The sequence below is a fragment of the Tamandua tetradactyla genome, chromosome 18 (assembly GCF_023851605.1).
Source record: "Tamandua tetradactyla isolate mTamTet1 chromosome 18, mTamTet1.pri, whole genome shotgun sequence".
NCBI lineage: Eukaryota > Metazoa > Chordata > Mammalia > Pilosa > Myrmecophagidae > Tamandua > Tamandua tetradactyla.
Window position 1 is genome coordinate 29,144,452 of NC_135344.1, and position 14,477 is coordinate 29,158,928.

Consider the following 14,477-nt stretch of genomic DNA (forward strand, 5'->3'; position numbering starts at 1 on the left):
ATATTGTAGCAAACATAAATATCTTATAACTGCATAGGAAAGTTACACATAAAATTTTTAACATTGGTTTTCACTGGGAAGAGGGATTAGGAATTTGGGATTGGGAAACGACCAATGTATGTTTTATTATGTAACATTTTGTACTATGTTTTTGTTTTTATCATATGAATGAACTCTTTCTTCAGCGGTTAATGAAATTTAAATGTAAAATAATTCTGGGAAAAATTTGCAGGTGACTTAGGATATGGTAGTTGCCTAAATCTGAATCTGATCACACACCTCCAAAAACTATACAGGACCATGATGAAGACATATAAAATGATGTAAATCCTACTCCCTCAGCATAACTAAAAAAGCAGAGAACACAATAAACTTCAAAATGCCTGTACGCACAAAAATGAGTAACAAATTACAACAAAGCCATTACGCAAGGCTTTGTGGAGAGCTGTGTCTCTGTTAACACTGCACTGAACAGAGAAGAGGGGGATAGACACTAAGACTGACCCTGAATCACCCATTATAAGAAAAAATACACTCTAATTGTAAAACTTTTGAAAAATCTTCCTAACAGAACACTTAAAAGTGTGTGCATTGGGCAAGAAATGGTGGCACAGTAGCAGAGTTCTTGCCTGCCGTGCTGGAGACCTGGGAAATTCCTGGCGCCTGCCCATGCAAAAAAAAAAAGGTACTATGAAAGTGTGTGGATTACAGAGGGTACAAGGGTAGTTCAGTGGTAGAATTCTCACCTGCCATCGGGAGACCCAGGTTTGATTCCCGGTCCGTGCACGTCCCAAAACAAACAAGCAAAACAAACAAACAAAAATTCAACAAATGGTGCTTCAATAACAGGCTACTCACATGGAAAAATGATGAAATGTAACCCTGCCATACAGCAATAATAATAAAAAAAAAAGTGTGTGGATTACAAATGGCAGCATCAGAAAAACATCACTGGGGGGAAACGGGAAAAAGAAAAGACACTTTGCTGAGGAAAATTCAGTTCCGTAAACACAACAAAAGAGCTTAAAATTGAATGGCACTCATCCTTTGCTGCACTGTTAATCCTTCCCTACATGTCATCCATTAAAGAAACCATGCTGCACTAGCATAAGAGGAAACTTTTGAAACAGGAATCTTATAAATGACCCTAAATCTCAACTTTTTACAAAGGATAAACATAAGCAGTTTTCATCTATACAGAGTCAGTATAAAAGAAAACAAAAAAAATGAGAAAAAATAATTTCAGTTTATGAAAATTTCCTTTAATGGAAGCCATAAAACAGAAGAAAATTGTAACAAAACACCCCACTTTGAATTGAATATCCTCAAATAAGCAGTTGGAATATGAAAAACAACAATTAATCAAATATTCAAAAACTAAAAAAAGAAATGGCCCTCGCCGCGTGTTGCGCGCTCCGCCCGAGCCGCCACCGCCACCACTGCCGCGTGCTCCTGCTGCCTCCTCGCTCCAGCCGAGTGAGCCAGAGAGAAGGAGGGAGAGGGAGGGAGTGAGAGAGGAGGCGGCGAGGGCAGAAGGAGTGAGGGGAGAGCGAGAGGAGCGTGGAGCCGCGGGGGCTGCTCCGGAGCCAGAGCCTCCTTGGACAGCGGCCCCGGCCCAGCTGCTCTCTTGGTCGGAAGAGCCACGGCAGCCGCCTCGTGAGCCCCAGTCCCGCGCGCACCCCGCCGCCGGCTTGCCAGTGCCCGCGCAGCCCCGGGACGCCGCTGCCCGTTCGGCGGCAGGGATGCAGCCGGGGCATGGCCACCGGGCCCCTGTCACCTGCTGCGGAGAGCACTGAGCCCGTCAAAAACCTGTCTCTGAGAACCTGACTTCCGTTCCCGTTGATACTCGCTTTTCCCAGCTGCCCTGTACTGCCGAGGAATTTTGGAAAGAGCCTAGCTGGGGGGGCCTCCCAGTTGCAGCAAACAGACAGGAGAGACCCCTGCCAGCATTCAGTGGAAAGAGCCGGAGGAAATTCTGCCAGTACCTCTCTTGAGTGGGTCTGCAGGCCCCTTCGGCTGGGAACCTGCCCAGGAACTGCCCCTTCTGCAAATAGAGAGCCCAGAGTGCCTCGGATAAAATTGGCTGAATAAAAGAACAGCTACTGGGGGAGTGGAGACAATACAGAGCAGCTCCCGGAGCCACGACGGAGATCAAAGGGACGGCGTACCCGATCCTGGAACGGCTGACTATCTGGGAGAACCAGCTCCGGTGAGATCGCCGAGGGGCGCGGGCTTTCCCGGGCGGGACGGCAAGCGGCAGGAGTCCCTTTCTTCCTCCTTCCCAGGCCAGCTGGCAGAATTGGGCAGGCGGTCCCCTTGGGCCGCAGCGGCTGGCGCCCCCACCATGAGAGGCCCCCCGGACTAACTGAGAGAGTTGGGTCGGAAATCCCCAGACTGCGGAGAACAGTGACCGGGGGGTCCCTTCCAAACACGTGACTCCCCGGTCCGGCTGGGAACAGTGCACTCTCCTGGGCTGCGGCAGCTGGCGCCCTCCCGCCACGCTTGGCGCCCCGGGCTGAATAGGAAATTCGGTCGGGCGCTCTCCCATGCTACGGTGGCCGGCGACCCTCCCTGCGTTCGGACCCCTGGGCCGACTGGCACTCTTCCAAGACGCTTCGGCTGCCGAACCTCCCCTATGGCGAGAGTTTTCCAAAGTTAAAGGACCCACAGCAACTTTCACTGGTGGAACCTGTAGACAAACGTGTGCCACGAGCGCCACCTACTGGGCAGGATAAGAAAAACAGAACCCAGAGATTTCACAGAAAAATCTTTCAACCTGTTGGGTCCAACACCCAGGGAAATCTGACTAAATGCCAAGACACCAGCAGAAGATAACAGATCACGCTCAGAAAATTGAAAATATGGCCCAGTCAAAGGAACAAACCAATAGTTCAAATGAGATACAGGAGCTGAAACAACTAATGCTGAATATACGAACAGAAATGAAAAACCTCTTCAAAAACGAAATCGATAAATTGAGGGAGGACATGAAGAAGACATGGACTGAACAAAAAGAAGAAATAGAAAAACTGATAAAACAAATCACAGAGCTTATGGAAGTGAAGGATAAAGTAGAAAAGATGGAAAAAACAATGGATACCTACAATGATAGATTTAAAGAGACAGAAGATAGAATTAGTGATTTGGAGGATGGAACATCTAAATTCCAAAAAGAAACAGAAACTATCGGGAAAAGAATGGAAAAATTTGAACAGGGTATCAGGGAACTCAAGGACAATACGAACTGCACAAATATACGTGTTGTGGGTGTCCCAGAAGGAGAAGAGAAGGGAAAAGGAGGAGAAAAACTAATGGAAGAAATTATCACTGAAAATTTCCCAACTCTTATGAAAGACCTAAAATTACAGATCCAAGAAGTGCAGTGCACCCCAAAGAGATTAGACCCAAGTAGGCGTTCCCCAAGACACTTACTAGTTAGAATGTCAGAGGTCAAAGAGAAAGAGAGGATCTTGAAAGCAGCGAGAGAGAAGCAATCCATCACATACAAGGGAAACCCAATAAGACTATGTGTAGATTTCTCAGCAGAAACCATGGAAGCTAGAAGACAGTGGGATGATATATTTAAGTTACTAAAAGAGAAAAACTGCCAACCAAGACTCCTATATCCAGCAAAATTGTCCTTCAAAAATGAGGGAGAAATTAAAACATTCTCAGACAAAAAGTCACTGAGAGAATTTGTGACCAAGAGACCAGCTCTGCAAGAAATACTAAAGGGAGCACTAGAGTCAGAACCGAAAAGACAGAAGAGAGAGGTATGGAGAAGAGTGTAGAAAGAAGGAAAGTCAGATATGATATATATAATACAAAAGGCAAAATGGTAGAGGAAAATATTATCCAAACAGTAATAACTCTAAATGTTAATGGACTGAATTCCCCAATCAAAAGACATAGACTGGCAGAATGTATTAAAAAACAGGATCCTTCTATATGCTGTCTACAGGAAACACATCTTAGACCCAAAGATAAATATAGGTTGAAAGTGAAAGGTTGGGAAAAGATATTTCATGCAAATAACAACCAGAAAAGAGCAGGAGTGGGTATACTAATATCCAACAAATTAGACTTCAAATGTAAAACAGTTAAAAGAGACAAAGAAGGACACTATATACTAATAAAAGGAACAATTAAGCAAGAAGACATAACAATCATAAATACCTACGCACCGAACCAGAATGCCCCAAAATACGTGAGGAATACACTGCAAACACTGAAAAGGGAAATAGACACATATACCATAATAGTTGGAGACTTCAATTCCCCACTCTCATCAATGGACAGAACATCTAGACAGAGGATCAATAAAGAAATAGAGAATCTGAATACTACTATAAATGAGCTAGACTTAACAGACATTTATAGGACATTAAATCCCACAACAGCAGGATACACCTTTTTCTCAAGTGCTCATGGATCATTCTCAAAGATAGACCATATGCTGGGTCACAAAGCAAGTCTTAACAAATTTAAAAAGATTGAAATCATACACAACAATTTCTCGGATCATAAAGGAATGAAGTTGGAAATCAATAATAGGCGGAATGCCAGAAAATTCACAAATACATGGAGGCTCAACAACACACTCTTAAACAACGACTGGGTCAAAGAAGAAATTGCAAGAGAAATTAGTAAATACCTCGAGGCGAATGAAAATGAAAACACAACATATCAAAACTTATGGGACGCAGCAAAGACAGTGCTAAGAGGGAAATTTATTGCCCTAAATGCCTTTATCAGAAAAGAAGAAAAGGCAAAAATGCAGGAATTAACTGTCCACTTGGAAGAACTGGAGAAAGAACAGCAAACTAATCCCAAAGCAAGCAAAAGGAAAGAAATAACAAAGATTAGAGCAGAAATAAATGAAATTGAAAACAATAGAGAAAATCAATAAGACCAGAAGTTGGTTCTATGAGAAAATCAATAAGATTGATGGGCCCTTAGCAAGATTGACAAAAAGAAGAAGAGAGAGGATGCAAATAAATAAGATTAGAAATGGAAGAGGAGACATAACTACTGACCTCACAGAAATAAAGGAGGTAATAACAGGATACTATGAACAACTTTACGCTAATAAATACAACAATTTAGAGGAAATGGACGGGTTCCTGGAAAGACATGAACAACCAACTTTGATTCAAGAAGAAATAGATGACCTCAACAAACCAATCACAAGTAAAGAGATTGAATTAGTCATTCAAAAGCTCCCTAAAAAGAAAAGCCCAGGACCAGATGGCTTCACATGTGAATTCTATCAAACATTCCAGAAAGAATTAGTACCAACTCTCCTCAAACTCTTCAAAATAATCGAAGTGGAGGGAAAACTACCTAATTCATTCTATGAAGCCAACACACCCTCATACCAAAACCAGGCAAAGATATTACAAAAAAAGAAAACTACAGGCCAATCTCTCTAATGAATATAGATGCAAAAATCCTCAATAAAATTCTAGCAAATCGTATCCAACAATACATTAAAAGAATTATACATCATGACCAAGTAGGATTCATCCCAGGCATGCAAGGATGGTTCAACATAAGAAAATCAATTAATGTGATACACCATATCAACAAATCAAAGCAGAAAAATCACATGATCATCTCAATTGATGCAGAGAAGGCATTCGACAAGATTCAACATCCTTTCCTGTTGAAAACACTTCAAAGGATAGGAATACAAGGAAACTTCCTTAAAATGATAGAGGGAATATATGAAAAACCCACAGCTAATATCATCCTCAATGGGGAAAAATTGAAAACTTTCCCCCTAAGATCAGGAACAAGACAAGGATGTCCACTATCACCACTATTATTCAACATTGTGTTGGAGGTTCTAGCCAGAGCAATTAGACAAGAAAAAGAAATACAAGGCATCAAAATTGGAAAGGAAGAAGTAAAACTATCACTGTTTGCAGATGATATGATACTATACGTCGAAAACCCGGAAAAATCCACAACAAAATTACTAGAGCTAATAAATGAGTACAGCAAAGTAGCAGGTTACAAGATCAATATTCAAAAATCTGTAGCATTTCTATACATTAGTAATGAACAAGCTGAGGGGGAATCAAGAAACGAATCCCATTTACAATCGCAACTAAAAGAATAAAATACCTAGGAATAAATTTAACTAAAGAGACAAAAAACCTATATAAAGAAAACTACAAAAAACTGCTAAAAGAAATCACAGAAGACCTAAATAGATGGAAGGGCATACCGTGCTCATGGATTGGAAGACTAAATATAATTAAGATGTCAATCCTACCTAAACTGATCTACAGATTCAATGCAATACCAATCAAAATCCCAACAACTTATTTTTCAGAATTAGAAAAACCAATAAGCAAATTTATCTGGAAAGGCAGGGTGCCCCGAATTGCTAAAAACATCTTGAGGAAAAAAAACAAAGCTGGAGGTCTCACGATGCCGGACTTTTAGGCATATTATGAAGCCACAGTAGTCAAAACAGCATGGTATTGGCATAAAGATAGATATATCGACCAATGGAATCGAATAGAGTGCTCAGATATAGACCTTCTCATCTGTGGACGTTTGATCTTTGCTAAGGCAGTCAAGCCAACTTACCTGGGACAGAACAGTCTCTTCAATAAATGGTGCCTAGAGAACTGGATATCCATATGTAAAAGAATGAAAGAAGACCCGTATCTCACACCTTATACAAAAGTTAACTCAAAATGGATCAAAGATCTAAACATTAGGTCTAAGACCATAAAACAGTTAGAGGAAAATGTAGGGAGATATCTCATGAATCTTACAACTGGAGGCGGTTTTATGGACCTTAAACCTAAAGCAAGAGCACTGAAGAAAGAAAGAAATAAATGGGAGCTCCTCAAAATTAAACACTTTTGTGCATCAAAGAACTTCATCAAGAAAGTAGAAAGACAGCCTACACAATGGGAGACAATATTTGGAAATGACATATCAGATAAAGGTCTAGTATCCAGAATCTATAAAGAGATTGTTCAACTCAACAATAAAAAGACAGCCAACCCAATTACAAAATGGGAAAAAGACTTGAACAGACACCTACCAGAAGAGGAAATACGGATGGCCAAGAGGCACATGAAGAGATGCTCAATGTCCCTGGCCATTAGAGAAATGCAAATCAAAACCACAATGAGATATCATCTCACACCCACCAGAATGGCCATTATCAACAAAACAGAAAATGACAAGTGCTGGAGAGGATGCGGAGAAAGAGGCACACTTATCCACTATTGGTGGGAATGTCAAATGGTGCAACCACTGTGGAAGGCAGTTTGGCGGTTCCTCAAAAAGCTGAATATAGAATTGCCATATGACCCAGCAATACCATTGCTGGGAATCTACTCAAAGGACTTAAGGGCAAAGACACAAACGGACATCTGCACACCAATGTTTATAGCAGCGTTATTTACAATTGCAAAGAGATGGAAACAGTCAAAATGTCCATCAACAGAAGAATGGCTAAACAAACTGTGGTATATACATACGATGGAATACTATGCAGCTTTAAGACAAGATAAACTTATGAAACATGTAATAACATGGATGGACCTAGAGAATATTATGCTGAGTGAGTCCAGCCAAAAACTAAAGGACAAATACTTATGGTCCCACTGATGTGAACGGACATTCGAGAATAAACTTGAAATATGTCATTGGTAACAGAGTCCAGCAGGAGTTAGAAACAGGGTAAGATAATGGGTAATTGGAGCTGGGGATACAGACTGTGCAACAGGACTAGATACAAAAACTCAAAAATGGACAGCACAATAATACCTAATTGTAAAGTAATCATGTTAAAACACTGAATGAAGCTGCATCTGAGCTATAGGGTGTTTTTTTGTTTTTTTGTTTGTTTGTTTGTTTTTTACTATTATTACTACTTTTATTTCTTTTCTCTATATTAACATTCTATATCTTTTTCTGTTGTGTTGCTAGTTCCTCTAAACTGATGCAAATGTACTAAGAAACGATGATCATGCATCTATGTGAGGATGTTAAGAATTACTGATTGCATATGTAGAATGGTATGATTTCTAAATGTTGTGTTAATTTCTTTTTTTTTCCGTTAATAAAAAAAAATAAAAAATAAAAAAATAAAAAGAAAAGAAAAGAAAAGAAATGTACAGAAAACCCTAAGAACCTAGGGAGAACTGCTGGAATTCAGAAAGACATAAGAGAAAAAGAAAATCATTTCAGAAATGGAGACAAATTATGAGATGCCCAAACGGAACTGATTCCAATGACATTTTTAAGCATTGAAGAAAGGCAGGAAAAAGTCCAAAGAAATAAATAAGATAAAGAAAGAAATAAAAATAGCCAAAGAGAAGGTGGTTGAAATGGAAGATAGATAAAGAAGAACTAAATACATACAACTGGAGTCACTGAAAAGAAATGTAATATGAAGAAACTGAATTAATATTTAAAATTATAATGCAAGAATAGTTTCTATGATTAATAGAAAATCTTTATCCACACATTGAAAGTCTGCAGAAGGATTAACTCTGAGCCTTTTTTTCAGTCAAACTATTATTATATATTTAAAGAAATTCTGAAACCCTAACTCCTCCAGGCCATTAAAAAAATTGAAATAGCTTACAAGGGCAAGAGAATTATGTATTTATCTCTACCTATAGCTATCACTCTTTTGAGAGAGAGGAAAGAGAGAGATTACAAGTGTGACAGACAGACACACATATGCAGAGACTACAAATGACAGCAAATAGGATAAAACAATAACTGGCAAATTTAGGTAAAATGCATAAAGGAGTTCCCTATATCATTCTTAAAATTTTTCTGTGAGTTTAAACTTGTATCAAAGTTATAATTTTACAAAGCTGCTAACAATACAATGCTGGAAACTGGAAATCCATTGATTTAGCAGGTTAGATGATCAGAACAGTATTGTGGTATTTCATTTTTTCCACCATGAAAAACATTGTGATTATGTTTACACAACACTAAAATCAACAGGTTGAATCAGTTAATTTAGTGAAAGAACAAAACTACATATGAATTCATCTGAAAACCAGCTGGAAGAAAATCCAGAAGTAATCACTTGAGTCGTATTTTTTTCTTCTGATCTCAAGACAAAGCTAACATTTTAATTTTATAACATTCATTGATACACTTAGAATGTGTATAATATCAAATCACTGATTTCAATGATTTATTTTCTTAACTAGAATAGTTTTTTTCTATGTATCGGAAGAACCACCTACCTGTAGTTTTACTGAGAAAAATTTTAAGGTATGTTTTTTTAAATGCCTGAATTTAAAATAAATATCATGTTTTTTGAAATTACAACTAAGTTTCAGTGAACAGTTCTTCATAAACTATGAATGTTAGAGAGTGCCTCAGTTTAAGAAATCTATTGTGGGCCATTACACATTGTTTCCAAAGCAGTTCTTAGGTTAGATAGATCACTGGCCATCCTTAAATAAACCCAATTTTTTTCCTGTTTTGAAATTTAATGAAAGAAAAGTTTATTAAAATCAGAATATTGTTTGAGGGTGACAGTCTTTATTTTCTTTTTCTACCTGCCATGTAAATATTACCACTAAATATGTATCTCTTATCTGCACATTAAGTTAAAAGTCCATTAGAAAGAGCTGCCCTCACTGGGAAAATGCAAGGTTTAAGTTTCAAAGATGTTTGGCATTTTACTCCTTCAGTTGCATTTTTAATTATTAAATCAGGGAAAGTGCTATATTTATAATCCTTTCTATTTACAGATGATATCTCTCTGGTAACAAATTTGAAATATACACTAAAGAATTTATGTCTAGTACCCTAATACTTGAACTATAATAGTACAACTTGATGCCATTTTACCTTCTTTCCCTATCATTTCTTCCATCATATGTGGAGGGTTAGAGAGAACCCTTAGAGGTTAGAGGGTTATGGTTAGGGAGAATCTCTTAATTCAATGACATGGCCATCATCTAGTTTGTTTTCAGACCAGCATTGTGAAGGAAATCCATTATTTTAAGTCATAAACTTTTTTTGAAATATATTTTCAGCACCTTCTGCTAGCTAAAGTAATTTGTTTCCACCAAATGGGGTAGCACATTCTTTTAATAAACCTAGATTTTGGCACTAATGTTACCATCAATAGCTCTGGAATGGTAGTAAGTGATTATTTTTCTGTGTCCTCAGTTTCTCATTTAAAAACACTGGGAGCGGAATTTGAAGACTTTCAAAGGGTGCTTCCAGTTCCATGACATACAATATGAGAGAGGCCCTGTGATCCTAGTATTATATTCCTGAAGAATAATTTTCCAGACTTAAGTTGCTATGTACTCTACCATCTCCTTCAACAATTTAGATATCTTTCTCTTTACTATCTTCATTTTGATTGCATCTTTCTCAAAGCACTTGTTCCTACAACAATATGCTAAATTTCACAATAATTCTGGAAGATGGGATAGATGTACTTTTCCCTGTTCCTCCCGCTAACTTTAGCTAAAAATCCTACACATAAAACAAAATCATAGGAAGATTCTGAAAAGTGAAGAGAAGAAGCAAGACAAGTTAGGGTTGTTGTGCCTGATGAACAAGACAGGGGTTTCCTTGGATTTTCTTTTTGGCTTACATATACCAAAATTGGAGCTGGAGAAGCTGGCAACCTAGCAACCAAACGGCACTGATAAAAATAAAAGCCTCACACTTGCTTTCTCTAGTCAAAATACAGCAAAGAGGCAACTTAGTAAGGCAGAAACTTTTATACAATAACCGGTCTACTACAATCTAATCTCATACAAAAACCAAAAACGGTGGCCACACCCATTGCACTTATCAGTAAAGGCCTACGGGGATCCTAGATCCCATCCTCAACAGGCTATAATGAGACGCCCCACCTGTCCCCCATCACCACCATAAAGGCCAGGTGGGTATCTGGGCCTTCAGGTTACCAATAATTACAAACCTTCTCACAGTGTCAGTGGAGTTCTCTGTGGAGAGTCTGGATGTTTACCCCCTTCTGGAAATAATGAGACATCACTCTATCTTCCCTCTGGGTTAGTGTCAGTGGAGGCTAGGTGGTCTGCAGTAACAATGAAGAGCCCCTCCCTTTACCCAGATGTCAGTGAAGTCCAAGTGGGGAGACTGGACTTCCACCCCTACCTGGCAGAAATGATGCAGCACTCTCCCTTCCCCTGCCAGAGTAGTATCAAAAGAAGTTGGCTAAAACAGAAGGTTTTAATATCTAAATTTTCAAATCATATGCAAAAAACTGTCTATGTTTCAGCTTAAAATTGCTCATTTTACCAAGAACTAGGAAAACCACAATTGTAATGAAAAAAAAAAAAAAAGACAATCAATAGATATCAACACTGAGATAATGGAGATGTTGGAATTATATGACATGGATTTTAAGGCAATTGTGAGCACATATGAAACAATGAAAATTACAAAGTCTAAGCAAAAAACTAGAAAAAATATTGGCAAATAAATAGAAGTCATAAGAAGAGCCAAAATAAATTCCAGAAAACACAATAACCAAAATTAAACCAACTCAAAGGGTAGGTTCAATAGCAGCATGGGGAGGACAGAGGAAAGAATGAGTAACCTTGAAGATACAACAATTTAAATAAACCTATCTGAACAACAGAGGATATAGACTGAGAAAAGGAATGGACAGAGTCTTAGGAAACTGTGGAATTACAGCAAAAGATCTAATATCTGTGTCACTGAATTCTCAGAAGGAGAATAAAAAGAGGAAGGGGCTGGAAACTAAACAAAATAATGGCTGCAAATTCCCCACATTTGGTGAAAAGACATAAACCTACACCTTGAAGAAATTCAGTAAACTCCAGACAGAACAATCTCAAAGAAATCCATGCCAAGACACATCATAGATTTCTGGAAGACAAAGACAAAGGAGAAAGTCAAAAGCTGTGAGAGTGAAACACCTTAATTTATAGGGGAAAAACAACTCAAATGGCAGAAGATTTCTCTGTGGAAATCACAGAGACCAGAAGGAAGTACCAAATTTTTAAATGCTGAAAGAAATGAACCATCCACCAAGAATTCTATCATCATTGAAAATATCCTTTAGGAATGAAGGTGAAATTAAGCCATTCTCAGATTAAATTTTGTAAACTAAATTAATTTATCATCAGCTGATCTATTTTCAACAAATAGCTAAAAGAAGTTCTCTAAACAGGTAGGAAATAATTAAAGAAGAACTCTTGGAATATCGGGAAGAAAAAAGGAATATCCAAAAGCAAAAATATGGGTGAATGCAATAGGCTTTTCTTCTCTCCTCTCTAGTTTTCAAAATGATATTTGAAAGTTAATGCAAAAAATACAATACTACCTGATGTGGTTTTCAAAATAACATAGTAATTCTGAATCTAACTATGATATAATAATTTTCTATTAAGTCATTTTGATACTACTAGGTATTCCCCCATCCCAGTTTCATGATTACTTCTTTATTCAAAGAATGGACCATGTTCAGAATTATAGGAATTCCTTGAGACTTTAATATAATTGTTATTCCACTGATATTTTTATTATTGTGGTAAAATTCACATAGCATAAAATTCACCATTTAACTATTTTAACGTGTACAATTCAGTTACTTCCACTATATTTGTAGTGTTGTATGACAATCACTACTAACCTCAAAAATTTTCATCACCCCAAAAAGGAAATAAGCATCCTCCATTTTATTTCTGGAGTATACTTAGGCTAAAGAACCTTCACCTTCTAGTGAAAACATCCCAATATGGGGTAAAATCTCCCCCCAGAAATTATTAAGAGGCATCAAGACTGGTCTGGCTGCCTTCAGATGTCATCTCAGGGTATAAAAGATGAAGGGCAAGGCAAGAAAGATGAGGTCCTAGAAGTCACTGGCAAAGCCTTCTGAGGGCACAGAGGTAATTATATTCCCTTCAGTGGGAGGCAAGGGTGTTCCTCCCTCCCTGGTGTCCACACAGAGGCAAAGCTAAAGCTGCAGGAGGAACTTCCTGCAAAGTGTGGTGGATATTGCAAAAGAGATTTGCTTTGCATTCATTTTCCAGGTTCAGGAAGCATATTCGCTGTGTCTTTGTAAATAGCAGAAAAGGCAATTGGAAAGAGTATGGCTGAAAGAGGGGCCATGGAGAAATACATGCTTTCTCACCATTTGGACTGGGAAGGATGTGGAAACTTCCTGGGAGTTAAGGAGACACTTGGGAAGTTGATCAGGCTTTTGTCAACTTGACAGAATATACCCAAGTGTGGGTGACACATCAGAGGACACATGAGACTGACAGGAATTGCTGTGCCTGGTGGGAAGGAGTTAAGCTCTGACCTTATATCCTTCATCAAAATGGGCAGTGGAGGAATCCCATGAAAAATTTATACTTGGCTGAATGAGAGACCTCAAATTTGGATACCACACTGAGGCCAGTCCATGTGTTCAGAAAAGCAGTGAAGAACTTCAGATTGTCCATCTCTCTTCAGCTCCTTCTCCTCCCTTCTCTCCACATGCCACCCTTCTCATCTTACATTGTCAAGAAAAGTGTAGTGGTAGGGGGAAGAAATAGAAGCGCTCCTGAAACAAATGTACTCCCTTCTGCCCTTTCAAGCCAACCCACTTCACTCCAAAGTATGGAGGATTTAAAGAACCACTAGTGACCCCAGTCCCCAGAACCAAAAGTCTAGCTGGTCATGAGGGAGGGAAAATCTTTCACTTAAATTTCTGACTGTGGTTTTCAACAGGACTGGCCTACAGTTAGACAGCAAAGTTATGGAATGTGTTCCAGCTATCATTTAAGGGCTAGAAAAAGGATATTCAACAACTCATGGGGAAAAATTAGTCATTGAATTCCTTGCTTATTCCACATCAGATCTGAGAAAGTCCAGTAAACCGGTTAGACTTCAAATAACAAAACTACTTTAATTCAGTTAAAAATAACAGCTACTCATTCTATAATCACATTATAAGTAGACCAAAGGATTTTGTGATGAAGATATTTGGTTGATTATTCTACTTCCCACAAGCAATTAGAAAATATGAGGACCTACAGAAAGTGAAATGCCCTACAACGACTGTCTAAATTTCTGAGTTATTCCTGGATATGAATTGTTTCATTTTAATTCATTAAACAGCAGGCTTTTTTCTTCAGATCACACCATATACCAACATTCTTCAGGCAGATTCCATCAGACTAGGCTGGTGGTCATATAATATGGTTGCCGGAAGATGACAGATGTTCTCCATGGTAATAAAGGCCAAAATGAATGAATACACAATATTTTCATACTTTGCATCCTTCTGATCTGATTTTTTAAAACAAGGAACTGATACCAAATTTAGAACCGGTTTTTAACTACCCATAGCAATAGGGAATGGGAAAATGTACAGGTGGGTCCAATTTTATTATCTAGACAAAACTTTTGCTCAAAATTTGACAAAAAGCAAATCAATTCTGATAGATTTCAGTAATAAAGTAATTTCTGAATCT

At 38.4% G+C, this 14,477-nt stretch overlaps 1 protein-coding gene across 1 annotated transcript in view; it reads right to left on the reverse strand.

Moving 5' to 3' along the window:
- Positions 1-1,370: 1,370 nt before the first annotated feature.
- The window catches only part of LOC143662401 (netrin receptor DCC-like), a 294,187-nt gene continuing 281,080 nt past the window's right edge, over positions 1,371-14,477 (reverse strand). Inside the window, exon 19 of the mRNA XM_077136090.1 lies at positions 1,371-2,083. Within this exon, the coding sequence (XP_076992205.1) occupies positions 1,371-2,083 (713 nt within the window). The remainder of the gene's footprint in view (positions 2,084-14,477) is intronic.